Source organism: Alosa sapidissima, chromosome 9, assembly GCF_018492685.1.
Source record: "Alosa sapidissima isolate fAloSap1 chromosome 9, fAloSap1.pri, whole genome shotgun sequence".
In the NCBI taxonomy this organism is placed as follows: Eukaryota; Metazoa; Chordata; class Actinopteri; order Clupeiformes; family Clupeidae; genus Alosa; species Alosa sapidissima.
In genome coordinates, this window is record NC_055965.1 from 10,067,456 (window position 1) to 10,084,841 (window position 17,386).

Sequence of the window (17,386 nt, forward strand, 5' to 3'; positions counted from 1 at the left end):
AACACACAAGCACGCACACACACACACACACACACCCACATAAACATAAACGTGTGCACGCACACATGCACACAATTCAAGAATTCCTCAGAATTATGAACAGGCAAGATGGGTGTGGGGTTGTATAAAATGAATTTTACATGTGAAATCTATGAACTAATCATGTTTTGGTACTTGTTGTACTTGTTGTCTAGCAGATACCAGTGAGAATTGAGTGTAATGCAATTTAGTGAGACAGTTAGAATCATATAGGCCTTTCAGCGTGATTTTTTTTTGTGGAAAAAATGTGCTGGACTGGGCGGCGGTCATATTTTGTACCGCTCTGCGGTACATCTAGTTATTATTGATTTACTACAACCTTAAGAGGTACCATGCCGAAGGTCTACATAAGAAAAACCCAGGTTTTAGGGTTGTTTCACCCATGTAACTATAAATAACATGTATTCTTTCAAACAAGGGCAAAGAAAATATCCAAAATAAACATTTAAGTATCTATTTTACGTCACTTTGGCTATTTGAGTCTGTTGTTTTCATTGACAATACATATATTTGTCACACTTCCTCTGCAGTACCCTCTTGGAAGTTTCCCAGAAGATCTGTTTGATGAGGATGGTCCTCGCAATCACATTGAGGATTTTCAGAAGCAGCTGGAGAAGTTGTCGGGTGAAATTGAGGGGCGTAACAAGTGCCTGGACCCTCCCTACACCTTTCTGAACCCCACAAATGTGGACAACAGTGTGGCCATTTGAGAGGATACAATAATCATTTTTTTTTAATACAGTTGAGCCCAAAATTATTCATACCCCCCGCAAATATTAATTGAATGTTGATTTTCTCTTCACCAATATGTTTATTCTGATTATACTGCCACATCAAAAGGTTGTAAGACAAACTGCTAGAAACATGGAATCAGGGTTCTTCATGGAAATGTTTTAAATAATCAATGGAAACAACTAGGCCTACACATTGCAATAGCCTGTGGATTTGTTGTTTTGCGTTACATAGTTTAATTACAGTGCATGTAAAGCAATGCACTGTATTGTAATCTGTTGGCTTCTTTTTATTATTATTATTACAGTGTGTAGGATGGGGCTGAAAAAGTGAACAGTGGAAAGTCTAATAGTTTGCAAAAAAAATCATGGATAATAATCATGTAATATCATATATAATATCAAAATCATGTTAATCATGTAACTGCTTAAATCCAGCTTGCTCCAAAACAAATAAAAATGTGCGAATGCTGCAACAATAGATAACCTGAGGGGAAAAAATCAGACTTGGTGTTTTTGCTTAGACTTAAAGAATGTTTGCTTAAGACATAAGGTGTTTTGCTTAGATTTAAAAGGTTTTGTTTTAGAATCAAAGTGTGTTATGTTTTAATGAAATGTGTTTTGAAGTGTAAGAAAAAGGCATACTAGCAGTAAACAACTGTAGGCCAGTAAGGGGTCAATGAGAAACCAACGGACAACGAATTAGAGAACAATTCGCTCATGGCAGGATGCGATAAGATCGAGCTAGAGCGTTCAGCCCACTTAAAAAAGTATAAAAAGAGAACGGCCCCTTTTGAATTCAGACTTCGCAGAGACGTAGGCTTGAAAGCATTATTTTTATTTGTTGTACTTAATAAAGTCAAAGCCCTAACTTTTGGTCAGGGGTTTTGTTAAAAAGACCATCCAGAGTTCTTTTTGTGTTTCATTGCCTCTCCTGTGTCATTGAGAAGATCGAACTCCTTGCAGAGGCATCAGCCTACAGAGGTGACTTGCGCAGAGCTGTTCTCAAAGTTGTCTGCTTGAGGGCTTACTTTCTAAGATACTGTTTATGGGCAAAACAAACTGCACACATGCACTGGTACATACAGTAGCAATCTCAAATGTGTTCCACATGTGTTAGGAAGGAAAGTCCGATGCACCAGAGCAGACAAAAAACGCAACCAGACTCTGTTAGCAGATGTATTTGCTGTGAAACAGTTTAGGGTCCTTTTAAGGTCCATTTAAACTTCATACGAGGGAGGATACGGAAATCTGTTGACGGACACCAATGTGTTTAGAAACTTTATATTTGGCTAAGTTCTCCTTGTGGCCAGGATAACTAACTTCCTCTTAAAACCTGATGGCAGACAAACTTCTGTAACCAGGACCTTTTGACCCCTCTAACCATAGTGACAAACCAATTTCTGCAAATGCAGCTCTGAATTATGTTTTAGGAGCGAACCACATTATGCAAGTACGAGCATAGGGAATAGCAACCACTCAGCATAACAACCACCATATCTACCATATAGTAACAACCTAGCAACTATCTCAATAACCCTAGCAACCAGCATGTCAACCTAGCAACCATCTCAGTTACCCTAGCAACAACTTAACCTTTACCATAATGTCCACCTAGCAACCACCATAGCAACCAACAGGATGGGGTGCAACAACCTAGCAGCCATCCTTATCTGACCTAGCTGATTCGAACCTTAGTCTGATTCTGTTTCCTACAATAGCATCCTCCTTCACCTGCAGGCCTTAGACAGTGTCGACAGTCAGACCCTCTGGAAGTTGTTGAGACACTACGGTGTACCAAAGATCACAGACATAATCAGGAGCTCCTATGAAGGGATGACTTGCAGAGTAGTCCATAGCCGACAGGTTACTGAAGCCAGAGACGGTTGATAAAGCGAGACGATGCACAGAAGGGTTCTTCCTGTTCCCCTATGACGTAGGGTTCACTAGCGCCACGCCTTTTTAGGAGACTAGCGAGAGATTCTTTACACTGGGGCCCTATGGAAGAAATCATTTTTTTCTCGGATTATGCCCCAGCCCTTAATTATACAGTTCGAGATTAGACATGTTAAAGCATTTTCTGTAATTCACATGTGTTCCTTACATTCTGAGACCGACATGGCGTTTTTCAAATTAACAATTAAGGAGAAAAACGACTTTGTCACGATCTACTAGGTAGCCGAAGGTTCTCTGGAATAAGTTACCGTTGCTTACTACTTCGATGTTGATCACTCAATCGCAAAAATGCCTAAACTTTGGGTGCATAAACAGACACCTTTCTGTAAATCTGAGGAAAGGAGGGTATGGAGTGTGTGAGGCTAACTTTGAATGGTATGGTTTTATTTGAAATTCACATTTTCAACAAATCCCACAATTTAACACCTGCATACATAGCCATATTCTGCAGTCTCCCCACAAGGAAAAGAATAGCACAATGTTGATAATGTATTTTACAGCAAAAAAGAAAGCGTCTTACAGACGATGCTGTTCCCACAATAATCAACTGCCCTAAACCCCCTCCATCAACTGCCAGTAGATGTGTCCTGCAGAGACATGACATTGCATTGAGTGGTAGTTAAGCATTTACAAAACTAAATACTGTTCTTGTCTTTGAATTAACTAACATCCTCAATGGATTAGTGTGAGTGCAGGAAAGCAGGATCTCTTCGTTTGGTTGGATGAAGGTTGAAGTCATATGGCCAGCATTTACAGCACCTAAAACACCGCAAAGTAAAAAAAAAAATACATCATGAATTACAATTATGTTCTTATGTTCTTGAAATTAAGTTATTGCACCTGCACATTTCTTTGCTTAATATGATCCTTCCTACTATAAATGCTGTGATGACACAATAGGACTGAAGACTATGATACAGCTGGAGAGGCTGCCAAGTGAGGCAAATACTACGACTGACTTCTTTGAGGCCATGAACAGGCTTTTTGATGTCTTAAATTCACGGTATAAATGTACATTCAAATCCGCTACTGCAGTTTTAGCATCAGTCAAACAGCACTTGATTACAAACACAAACACTTACTTCTCAGGCGCATCTCTGACCCCAATCCATGGCGTCGTCCTATAGGACCACAAAGCAGACATCAGACATCAGATCCATCATCTTACGAGAGAGAGCCTTCAGTGGATTGAGTCTTGGACCTTCAGGTTGCTAGAGAACAATACATATAGTGCAGCAATCATTCTCAGTGTGTTAACTAATGTTGAATAATATATATTTTTTTTCCATACAGAGGGAAGTTTAAATCTAGTTACAGAGTTTCATAGTGACAGGCTGTTGGTCGAAACATGTTGGCCAATGCAGCCAAAAAGGCTTTTCCTTGGAGTGCCTTTTGTAGAATTAGTTTCAACTTTATTTTAAGTCTTTAAGTCTTCAGGTCTGATTGTGAGTAGCCTATATGAAATTATATTTGATATGTTTAACTTTGAAATAGGGCAATTCCACGCAAAACTGTCACATCCATAATGCCAACTAAATACCATGGCATTGTGTTGCCGTTATGGATATGACAGTTTTGCGTGGAATTGCCCTATACATTTGAAAGGCCACAAGAGCTGACAGTTACAGAACAGTCTATGTCAGGGGTCTCAAACTCAAATGAGCTGGGGGCCACTTCGGCCAACGTCATCTGATTGGAGGGCCATGTCAGTGTTAAAGGATAATACAAAAAAGAACGGCTATTTCTGAAAATGCAATGTTTTTTTTCAAATACTACACAAAACTGCAAAGAGAAAGTGCAAATCTTGTTATCTCTTTTTAGACACCTGTGCTAAAAACCTTAGCTTATAAATAAAATAATGATAATAAATATTAATACAAATTATAAGAAAAAACAAAAAGCATAAAAACAGGTATGTGTGTGTTTCACTCCAAATAAAAATATTTTCTTCTCATAACGTATTTAAACCTGCATGGCAAACTTTAGGCAACAGGGTTAAGAAAACAACGCCATTGGATTTTGACATCAAAATTTCAAAAGGCTTGAAAGTGGTCTTTGTAAGGCTTTTTTAAGGCTTGAAAGTCCTACTGTGAATCTTTGAGTATTAAAAAAAAGTTTATGAAGGGGGTAAATGTATCTAATTTGCCACTGGATGGCAAGCACCTCAAATTATGCACCTTTATGCAGTTATGCAGTAAATACTGGATGTTGAACATATTTGAGCAGGTTTACAGGTTGTCATATTACCCACATAACAAATTAACAGGAAAACAGTAGGCCTAAGATGTAAACCAGGGGTCTCAAACACCCGGCCCGCGGGCCAAATCCGGCCCGCGTCCTGCCCAATTCCGGCCCGCGACGAATGTCAAAATAATAATGTAATCCGGCCCTTGAGGCTATTAATTGCGACAAACAACGATACTGATTAAAATAGACGATAGATCCAGGTACGGTGACAAATCTCATTTGTAGGCCTACTCTGCTCCACTATGTGCAAGACATCCAGAGCTTGATTCAAACCCAAAATCGCTGCGCAAAGTTTTCAGGAAATACTTGTATTACACGCGAGAAACACAAAGACGTGCATTTGTAATGACGCGGAAGCGATGCAGGCCATAGTGTTGCAGAAATTGAAGCAGAAATTAAGCAGAAATAGCCAGGCCTACACCAAATGTTGAAAAACTTTCACGTGTGATGAAGTCTTAGGTAAGGTATGTTATTCACCTATTTTAATTCTGAAGGAGAATATCCTTTTGGAGATTATGATCGATCGTCTATGACAGTGATAGTCACGGTGCGTCTGTGAATGGAGGTGCGTGTATACAACGGTGTCCACTAAGCATACCATGCTTGTTTCGACCCTCTGCCCAACATAGCTTGGAGGTTGCAGTGGTAATCGTGATGATAGTGTCCGTAATGGATGTGGTACAGACAGCAGGGCTAGTAGAAATAGGGCTCTAAAGAACTACAAAGTCACCCGCAATATGATGCGAACTTCTGGGTACTGCAGATTACCCGCGATAGGAACTGTTTGACCAGAATACTTTATTGTAGGCCTATATTGTAGTAATCTATTACTAAACCACAACATCTTAGGTGTTGGTATACATCTTAGGTTTTTTTCTGTTAATTTGTTATGTGGGTAATATGAAAAAAGGAAAGTAAACCTGCTTAAATATGTTCATCCAGTATTTACTGAAAGGTGCATAATTTGAGGTGCTTGCCATCCAGTGACAAATTAGATGGGTAAATTTACCCCCTTCATAAACTTTTGTTTTACTCAAAGATTTTTACATTTACAGTATAACTTTATCTCTGACCACTTTCAAGCCATGGCCTTTTAAATTTTGATATAAAAATCCAATGGTGTTGCTTTCTTAACCCTGATGCCTAGTTTGCCAGATTTAAAAAAGTTATGAGAGGAAATATTTTTATTTGGTGTGAAACACACACACATACCTGTTTTTTATGTTTTTCATTTATTTTATAATTTGTATTAATATTTATTTTATCATTATTTTATTGATAAGCTAAGGTTGCTAGCACAGGTGTCTAAAACTAGATAAAAACACATAAAAACGCATTTTCAGCCGGCCCCCCAATCAGATGACGTTGGCAGAATTGGCCCCCAGCTCATTTGAGTTTGAGACCCCTGATGTAAACCAACAATATAGTAAACTATTACTAGCCTATAACCACAAACCCTGCGGTCTGTACCACGTCCTTTACGGACACTATCATCACGATTACCACTGCCACCTTCAGCTATGTTGGGCAGAGGGTCAAAATAAGCATGGTATAGGGCCTATGCTTAGTGGACACCGTCGTATACACTTACAGACCCACCTTCATTCACAGACGCACCATAACTATCAGTCAGACGATCGATCATAATCTCCAAAAGGCAGATATTCTCCTTCAGAATCAGAATCTAGATGAATAAAATAGCCTAGCCAAGACTTCATCACACGTGAATGTTTTTCAACATTTGGTGTAGGTCTATTTCTGCTTCAATTTGTGCAAAAATGGCCTGCATCGCTTCCGTGTCATCACAAACAAATTCATGTCTTCGTGTTTCTGGCGTGTAATACAAGTATTTCCTGAAAACTTTGTGCATCGAATTTGGGCTTGAATCGAAGCTCTGGATGTCTAGCAACTGGTCTATTTTAATCAGTGTTGTTGTTTGTCGCAATTAAAAATACCCTCAAGGGCCGAATTACATTATTATTTTGACATTAGGCCGCGGGCCGGAATTGGGCCGGGCGCGGGCCGGAGTTTGAGACCCCTGGTCTATGTACTGTAACATAGCATTGACTTATCCTCTGAATAACACAGGCTCAAGTTCATTCCTCCCTGTCATCGCGGGTTCATCCTCACCATCCATTGCGTCCTTCATAACTGTTCAAAAACGTAATGTATTAAACATAAGTATCTGCATTTCCATTAGCTGACCACGTTACAGTACAGTTACTGCTAAATCCAGTAGATCTGATACACAAGATGCCGATTTAAGTAGAGCAAATATCAGGTTCGTAAATTATCTTTGTAGCCTAATTACCAAATTAATCTGGTAGCTAGTGCATCAGCTAGCTCTGCTATCGGTAGGTTAGCTAACGTCAACTAGCACTAACGCAGAGGTGGAAAGTAACGAAATACATTTACTCACGTTACTGTATTGAGTAGTTTTTCTGTGTATTTTGAATTTTTTAAGTAGTTTATAAAATCGGTATTTTAAATTTTACTTGATTACATTTTGAGTGAAGTATTGTACTTCGCTACATCAAAAATCCCATCCGTTACTTGGGTAAAAAAAAAAAAAGTTAAGACTAACGAAAACAGAAAGGGAGAGAAAAAAATCGTGCCCTAAACCACTAGCCTAGTGATAATGATCAGCATGTAGGCTAGCCTACAACAGGACATGAATCAAGCTAGCGCCATGCAGTCTTTCTGAAAGTGATGGAGATGGAGCTGGATCACGAGATGCATCAGATTACATGTCTAGGCTATGTATTTCCCACTATTTCAATGGGTTGTCTCAGTTCGTTTTAGCACTAATGATTGCAGAGATATTCAAGCAAACACCATGGGATTTTGTGTTTTGATGTTTGTGCTCACCTTTCTTTGGAAAGAAGTTGATTAGCAGTTGTTTCCCCTCATTTTAATGTCTCTCTTTTTCCTGTTTTGGACTTTTTTTTGGTAACCTGACTTGGCTTTCTTGGAGAAAGACATTGCACCAGCAGCACAACAATTAGCGGTCCACTAGGCCTACTAGCGATGCTCAGCTAAATAAACACTGTAGACTACCTAATGAATCGTGCAGGCTTTAGCTCTTTAGCAAGGGAGAGTGAGATAGACAGTTTTCACTATGTTGTATACAAAATCACAGTCAGTCAAACTTTAAATTTCGTCTGACATTCATTTTGACATTTAAAGTAGGAAGTTAAAGGAAGGAAGTTAAAATATTCAGGTAAAATAAATATATGGTGGAAATAAGTATTGAACACTTAAATGTTTTTTCAGTAGCCTAATTAGCCTAAACTTCCAGTGAGTCTATTCGAAATTTTCACCACACATTATATTAACACACATATAAAAAATCCAAACATAAGAGTTATGTGTAATAAAGTGGAATGACACAGGAAAAAAAGTATTGAACGTTCCTACTGAAATTTCTTCAATACTTTGTAGAAAGCCTTTGTTTGTAATGACAGCTTCAAGACATTTCCTGTATGAGAAAACGTATTAGTCGCAGTATCAGGTGTGATTTTGGCCCATTTTGGCCCAGGGGTCCCTCTTGTGAATCCTGATCTTTAGTTACTTCCAGAACTGTTTAATTGAATTTAATTGAATTGGCTGCCTTCAAGTCTTTTTGGAGCTTTCTCCAAGTGGTCCTTGGCTCTTGGAATTGACTATCCTTCTGACTCCCTGGTCAGAAATATTGCGAGGAGATCCTGTGCATGGCTGGTTGATGATGCAGTGATGTTCCTTCCACTTGCAGATAATGGCTCCCATGCTGCTTACTGGAAGATTCTGAAGTTTTGAAATGAATCTGTAACCAGTTTCATTGATGTTTACAACAATAAGGTTGCAAAGGTCTTGGGAGAGCTTTTTGCTTTTATCCATCATGAAATGTTTCTTGTGTGACACCTTGGTAATGAAAAACTTTTTTATAGCCCATCAATATGTAGGCTACTAACCAAGCTTATATTAATTTGCACAGATAGAAAGGATAACTACTCTCTAACTACTTACAGATTCCAGCTCGTTCCTTCCCTTTCCTTGCCTTAGTGCTTTTTCTTAGCGTGTTCAATACTTTTCCCCTGTGTTATTCCACTTCATTACACATGACTCTACTTATGGAGTGCGTAAGGTTTCACGACTCCAATCTTGCTCCAGCGACGAGATCACAACAGATGATTGGCACGATGTCTTCACAGCACACCACATGATTGGCTCAATGTATTCACAACACACCACATGATTGGCTCAATGTATTCACATGTCATGTCGACGTTTTGCCACGTTTTACAACAGTTGAGTGCTGTATCTCCTCATTAGAAAGTCTCTGGTAAAACTGGTTGTTCTGGTACCCCCCCCCCACCCACCCACCCACCCCAAAAAAAAAAAGTAACTAAGTAACTTTTACTTAAAGTACATTTTAAATGAACTACTTTTTACTTTTACTTGAGTACATTTTCAGATCGGTATTTTAACTTGTACTTGAGTAATATTTCATCAAAGTACTGTACTTTTACTTGAGTACAGTGGCAGATTTTGAAGCTTTTCTGTTTCTTCTTTACATGAGCTATATTTCATATTCCACAATGTATGCACTAGATTTGATACCTATTGCCCACACATCATTTGCCGTGAGATATTACACCACATCCCGATTCTACAGTCTCTGAGCTTTCATTTGACACCATGCATGGACAATTTCGTTGTGGAAAATGGGCATATTTCATAGATTTAATTTACATGAGCTATATTTCATATTCCACAATTTATCCACTAGATTTGATACCTATGGCCCATACATTATTTGCCGTGAAATATTACACCACATCCCCCCCCCCCCCAAACAAGTGCAATATGAACCGATTTATTTGACAGAAAGCATGTTGTATCATTTACTTAAAGATTGGTCGACAATGGAGTCACCAGAAAAAAGGATTTTATTCGTCTGTGAGGAGTAGCCTAAATGTTCGTCTGCTACTAGGCAAATGCCAGTGTCATCGCATATTTGCAGTCAGCACTGCCCCGTCGGTAGAAAATTGCAATATTTAAGGTGGAATGGAAACTTGACTACACCGCATTCTGAATGTGCGGCCAACTTCAGCTTGTTACACCTAAACACCTAGCAAGTAGCCTAGCTAGCTGGCTACGATTTACATACAATAACAAAGATCCTTGCTCCTTTTCAACTCTCTGGTAATATTGCATTCACAAAATACAACCAATAGTATGATAATGTTAAATCTTACATGTGAAAAGTAATCCCCCGAGCCCTGTTTGCGATGGTCCGCCGATTTGAGCAGGAATATGCTGCACATTGCTCTGGCATCTTGTTTCTTCTGCTGCAACTATAGCGGCTGCATTTCCTGTTTCCAGCAGCCAATGCTGTGTCTACTCTGGCACAAAGGCTCTGGCATTGCAGCAAATCACCCAGACGTCATTTTTTTTACTGCTGACGTCAGACGCAAAGTTTTTGCGCGTGGCACACGTGAAAATTTGACATCTGACGCTCAGACGTCTATTTTTTACTCCTGAAGAAGTAAAAAATCTACACGTGGAGGCGTTATTTTGACAGACATTTTGTCTTGAACGGCTTGCCATACATAAACGCTAGGTATGCTCGCCCTAGATCTGGCGGACCAATCAAATCGGGCTTTACGATGATTGACAGGTGAGCAACAGCGCCTCGTCCATCACGTCATCTGAGCACGCTTAGATTACGCCTATGTTTGCAACAAAAACGCTGTGGCTAGAAGGAGACATGGCTTTTAAGACCCCATAAGACCCCATATGGAAAATGCATATTATTGCAAAAAAAAAATCTGACTAAACCTATATGACCGCCGCTTCGCTGCGCGGCGGTCATATAGGTTTAGTCAGATTTTTTTTTCTTTTTTCTTTTTCGCATGCCCAAATTTCCGTCAATGATTCCCGGGACACTGAAAGACCGGGGTACACGAAACTTGGTGGGCATGTAACCCCACATGGATAGCATGGAACCATCGTTTTTCGTTTTGATCTGTAGCCCCCCCGCTGGACTGGACCCCCCGAAAGGAGGGTAGGGCAGACACAGTTTTCTGTGAATATCTCGAAAACCGCAGGGTTTAGGAGGACCATTTTTTTTTTGTATGTTGATCTCAAGGGGCCATGTCAACCCATTCCATAACCACTCATTTCATGTATAGCGCCACCTAGTTAAACACAAAAAAGTAAAAATGAGGTGTTGTAATTGAAGGTATCTGTGACCTAACATAGTCAAAACTGCACGAAATTGGAAGTGTAGGATCATTATGACACCCTCTGTATGCACGCCAAGTTTTGTGGAATTCCGTTCATGGGGGGCGCCACACAATAAATTAATTTATGTTACTATACACCAACTGGCCTGTAGGTGGCCGGAGACAGTTTTCTGTGAATATCTCGAGAACCGTAGGGCCTAGGAGGTCCACCTTTTTTATGTATGTTGGTCTTAAGGGGGCATGCCAACCCATCCCATTACCACTTATTTCATGTATAGCGCCACCTAGTTAAAAATTAAAAAGCCAAAAATTAGGTGTTTTCATCACAATATCTCTGGCTGACAAGGTCAAAACTGCACGAAATTAAAAGTGTAGGATCATTATGACACCCTCCGAATGCATGCCAAGTTTTGTGTACTTTCGTTCATGGGGGGCCTTACAATAAAATAATTTATGTGTACATTTAGTGATGTACACCAACAAGGATTCCCGGGACACTGAAAGACCGGGGTACACAAAACTTGGTGGGCATGTACCCCCACATGGATAGCATGGAACCGTAATTTTTAGTTTTGATCTGTAGCCCCCCCGCTGGACTGGACCCCCCGAAAGGAGGGTAGGGCAGACACAGTTCTCTGTGAATATCTTGAGAACTGTAGGGCCTACATGTAGGATGACAATTTTTTTTCCGTATGTTTGCCTCCAGGGGTCATGTTAACCCATTCAATGTGCACACATGTGCATAAACAGATACACACGCACACACATACATTTACAGTATGTGTATTTAAAGTATGACACATACTCACACAGTAGACATATGTACGCATGCATGCACATGCACATGCACAAACACACATACGCAGGCAAACACACAAGCACGCACATACACACACACACACACACACACACACATAAACATAAACTTGTACACGCACACATGCACACAATTCAAGAATTTTTCCCGTCATCTACTTCCTGAATTTTTGGTCATTGATACCCGGGACACCGAACCACCGGGGTACATGAAATTTGGTGGGTATGTAGCCCCACTAGACTTTTACGGAACATTTTCATTTCGTCCCCGGGGAACACCCATTTGATTGATTGCATTTGTAGAAAACTATAAATGCGGTTATACCAAGCAAATTGATAGCAGCACTGTTTACATCTTTCGACTGTCATTTATTGCACGTGCTACAAAATCATTCTGTGCAATGGAAGATTTACCAACGTTACACCGGTCTGATACAGTTTTGCTATACATGCGTGAGACTGAGACGCCTGTTTATTTTGTTTTAAGTGCGTGCAGGGTGTGAGAGGGGAATCGATGTGCTTTGATTCCAGCTTGGTAGTTGTAGTCTGTGAAATTAAAAAGCACGTGTGTGTGAAGTATCCAAACAATGACACCTTCATTTCATTATGGCTGCTTTAACAACACACCTTAAGCTACTGTGTAGTGGGTCCCATTTAGAAGTGGCTACTTCATTCGCGCTTTCCTTGACTCATGGAGCTGCGTGAATGTTATTACAACTTTTCGCCACGATATGGCAGTTTAAGTCCGCTTGATACTGTAAGGCGTAAGCCATTGGTTTCCAAAGGAGACTTTATTTGTGTCGCCAGCATAGCCTATTGACAATTTATGTTGTAAATATGCCTACCTTATAATCCTACCTGTAGCTTAGGGAAGCTATCAGCTTTCTATTAGGATCTAGTTTGTTAGTTACCGTTTTGTCATAACTCCCTGATGCATTTTTGCATTTAGAATAGCCAGAGCGTGTATATATCTCAATCGGAAAATTAAACAATATCGGGTGCCTATGGACTAGGCTGGGTGAACCCAGCCTGATCTGCCCGCTATTTATTTTTTGATTTCTTAAAAGATTGAGCTTGGTCTGATGAAAGTCAGACTAGCCATGGACCTCAGTTACACAATGCAAGGGAACATGAATCAGCCTATATTTGCACGAACAATAACGGACAAAAGCTCTTCAACTTTGGCCCGTTAAAATGTGTATGAACAGTAGCGACGCATTTCATCAAGGCCCATTTGGACATGTCAGTTATTTGCACCACTGGTTAGATGTAAAACAGCATTTCGTTTCAGACTACTGTTACTTAATTTGTGCATTAACAATAACGTTTCAGACTACTGTTACTTAATTTGTGCATTGACAATAAAGTATTACATGAACTAAAGATGACTAAAATCTTATGTAGAAGAAGAAACATTCACAAAAAATCCATCCATCCAAAAATGACCTTTGTTTTTGATAGCTGTTGAAAACGGCATGGAACTGACAGAGATGTTTTTGTTTATAAATACATAAAAAATAAATAAATAAATAACATTATGCTGATACCTTTTGCTTTTCCCAAATACAATGTAGCCTACAGGTGTAAGTGACCTTTCATCAATCCAGTTGCAATGGATGAACTGTGATGACCTGCCCTACTTGTGATTGTTTAGAGATTTTAAAGGTTTTATAACAATGCTACATCTTCTTTGGCTATTCTACAATCTATTCACCTTTTCAGCACCAGTAGGCTACTTTCTGTGCAGCCGCACACACACACTCGGGCATGCCAAACAAGCATACACAAAAGTTTCAAGAGTGGGGGATGGAGTAAAATATGGAGACAAATTGAAGTGTGATTTATTTTCGCGGAACGGATGTACAGGACTGAGCGGCGGTCATATTTTGTACCGCTATGCGGTACATCTAGTTTAATGAGGTTTTATCACTGAAAACGATTATTTCTGAAAACTTTGGTCAAAGTTGAGATGTGGGAAAACTCATGGTTTCACTTTCATCAAGGGAAAACAGCGTGTTGCATTGAGACATGTTGTTCCCTCGTTTGTTTGAAATCTCTGATTGACCACCTGTTCGAGGGATTTGCGACAGCCTTTCCCAGCTGTTTAGCCTATAACATGTTTGTAGCATATCAGTGTTCAACAGAATTATTTAAAATTCAGGTTTTTCCTAATAGCCTACCCTACTACTTAGATTCAGCTAATGAGTGCTGTAGGAGATATTGACGGAACAATAACTTTTACAAAAGACCAGAAAACAATGTTAAAGCATTTGTGGAGAAGAAGGATGGTTCGTGTGTTCTTCCTACACACGGTAAGCTACTTCGTTGCTCTGATTGGTTAAATCTATCCAATTGAGTGCAGAGGCATTCCCCCCCTGTATCGGTTGAAACATGCCCCATAATTACGTCCCAATGGAGCAGTATCAGACTCATATTCTGACTAGAATTGAGTATGGCTACGTCAGGCTATAGTCAGGGGGCCTATGTGGTTTCTGTGGGTTTGAAATGTTAATTTTTGGAGAGTGGTTGGACTGTCCTTAGAGGTCATTTAACATGGAGAAAAAGTATGTAAAAAAGTATCTCCATTTTTTTTACCTGTTTCAACCCTATTTTTTTGAAATTGTATATTACACTGTAATTAACACCATACATTTCGCCTAAAATCACTGGCTATGTTGAATAAAGTTCACAAAACAGTTATCTTCAACAGTATTGTATGTCAGTATTATGATTGTATGTCAAACAATTAGAGATAAGATCAACAACCAATCAGTTTCACCAAATACACATACTGGCTGAAAGATAGCAAAAACATAACAGATGAGACCTCGAACAACATTTAATTTATTTACATATACACAACATATTACATCTCACCTCCACAATTTCTTCATCAAAATCTACAACTCGTCTACTAAACCCTATTCCTACTCACCTTCTTAAGACTGCTCTCCCCTTCCTGGATAATGATTTGCTCTAGATTATAAATAATTCAATGATATCAGGGCATGTACCGCAGTCGTTTAAGACATCTGCCTCCCTCAAAAAACCTAGCCTTGTATCAATACTGGTCCTCCTGGACTGACACCATAGACCATGACATACTACTTAGGCTTGAAAATTTGATAGGCATCAAAGACTCAGCACTTGCTTGGTTTAGATCACACCTTCCTAACCATCAACAATTTCTACAGGTCCATAATAAACCATCTACCCAGATTATGGTAACATATGGAGTGCCTCAAGGCTCAGTACTGTTAGCAGATGATGCACAACTATACAGTACCTCTTCATAAAACCTGATGTATTAACCCTATTAGCCAAACCAGATACAGAGAAATTAATCCATGCTTTTGTCACCAGGATGGACTATTGCAATGCTATTAGGCTGGCTGTAATTATACCTGTCTAAAGAGCTTACAGCTTATACAAAATGCAGCTGCTCACACACACAAAAAATATGAACATATTTCCCCCATCCTAGCATCTTTACACTGGCTACCTGTTAAACGTCATTGACTTCAAAATATTACTTATATCTCTTGGTTGGTTGCCTGCATTGAAAGAGGACACCTCATGAAGACGCTCTTTTGTCTGCTTCTGACAGAAGAAGCAATTGTCTATGCTGGCAGCAACTGCTGCTGAACAAGTGTACAAAGTCCCTCTAGATGGACTTGATGCAGTTGCAGTTGTTGCTGCAGGTTCAGAAGATGGTCTACCACGTCTTTTCTGAAGTCACCGAGCCTGCTGCTTCACATGATTTCTAGTAGCGAATCTTAGCATTCTGCAGATGCTCACTGTTACCGGTGGATTTGTAGCAGTTCCTGTGCCAAACTGCTTTGTTCTGTTGTAAAACAACTGCACTGTAACGTTGTAATTGTTGGGTGATCTGTGATCACCATCTCCATACTCTCTCATGGACAAAAACAAGAAATTTGCCATTAGTCTCTAGTGATGGGTCATTCACAAGTCCACACATATCTGCCACTGGATACATAGCCCAAAATCTGTTTCTTTTAGAATATGTGTGCCATCACCTGACTAAAAGAAGGCCACACCTCAGAATATAACCTAACTAGACTGTGCCACCATGAACTATGAAAATGTGCTTGCTCAAATGTAGAAGGCTAGAAGGTCACTAATATCACCAACCATGAAGAACAGAGCACTATGTGCTTCAGGTTATTCAATATTCTAAATTCTATAACTGACAGCCATCAACAGCCAACCGCTAGTGTCTCTTTTTCTTTTACTCTCTCTAACACACACACACACACAGACACTCACCTGTCTGTTTGTCTATCTGATCCTTTTACCCTTTCTTTTCTTCACACTTACATAGGCTACGGAAGGCCTTACAGACTTCAGCTGGTATTAGCTATGTAAAAGTCTATTAAACTTGATTTAACAGAGATCTCTGCACTTTGCACTCTGAATGGGTGCAGACAAGAACTGGCAGAGCAGGCTAGGCCTACACTCAAGCACACTAATAGGCATGAATTGATAGTATTGATACGTAGTATTATTTTTTTAAGCGGACAATTTCGAGAATTTTAGGCACAATTTCTTGTTAAAGAGATCATTCATCAGCCTAAAAATGTTTTGTAATGTTGTATTGTTTATGTGGTCCACTTTTGCACACTACCTTGTAGAATATCTTTGCTTTTTGGCACCAAACCCTATGCTATAATACCAGCAATGTGAGGTTTATGGACAAAACACCAAATTTGACCTTTTCTGAATTTGAACTTTGATTTGGGTCCTTCAAAACTTTCAAAAAAATGGTGACATGATTTTTTTTTACTCTTAAGAACCCCTAGAACAAAGATATAATACTCTCCAAAAATTAACATGCGAATCCCACAAGCCCCCAAATTAGACACATAGGCCCCCCTACTACTAGGAGTGCATCTCTTTTTCTCTCCTTTCATAGCTCGAACCCAGGAGGGCTCAAGTTAGTCACACTTCAGAGACCATGAGACAAGTTTAACCTTTCATATGATAAAGTAACTGGGACTTCTGCCATGGCTGTTGTTCCTGATTAGGCTAAAGATTAATATCATGTCTTTGCATGTAACCACATGCACACAAAAGATACTATTCCATGATGCCAAGAAATTACTTATATATATATATATAAATTGCCCGATTATGAACCAGTGATCAGTGTTAGGTTCATGTGTTGTTTAAATAAGCAGTAGCCTACTGTTGGAACAACAAAAATCTACAAATATTTCTACTACTTTCCCAATTTCAGCTGCTCCTAAGAATGTTTACATGTGCAATGCCATGCCTTCCATCACCAGTAGATGGCACCACTGATTACAGGGAAAGCATGGCTTAGAAGGGCTAATACAGTGCTGCACTTTA

At 39.5% G+C, this 17,386-nt stretch overlaps 1 protein-coding gene and 1 long non-coding RNA gene across 4 annotated transcripts in view; one reads left to right on the plus strand and one right to left on the minus strand.

Moving 5' to 3' along the window:
• The window catches only part of LOC121718009 (polyunsaturated fatty acid lipoxygenase ALOX15B-like), a 95,657-nt gene extending 93,987 nt beyond the window's left edge, over nucleotides 1-1,670 (plus strand). For all 3 annotated transcript variants that reach the window (XM_042102752.1, XM_042102751.1, XM_042102753.1), the window contains one exon: nucleotides 570-1,670. In XM_042102752.1, the coding sequence (XP_041958686.1) occupies nucleotides 570-749 (180 nt within the window). In that variant the 3' untranslated portion in view covers nucleotides 750-1,670. The remainder of the gene's footprint in view (nucleotides 1-569) is intronic.
• A 1,419-nt stretch (nucleotides 1,671-3,089) lies between these two features.
• On the minus strand, nucleotides 3,090-3,904 carry LOC121718030. The gene is made up of 2 exons (XR_006033838.1): nucleotides 3,809-3,904; nucleotides 3,090-3,485 (listed from the first exon to the last, which is right to left on the minus strand). It is a non-coding gene; the product is annotated as an uncharacterized LOC121718030 (long non-coding RNA).
• Between the last annotated feature and the right edge of the window lie 13,482 nt (nucleotides 3,905-17,386).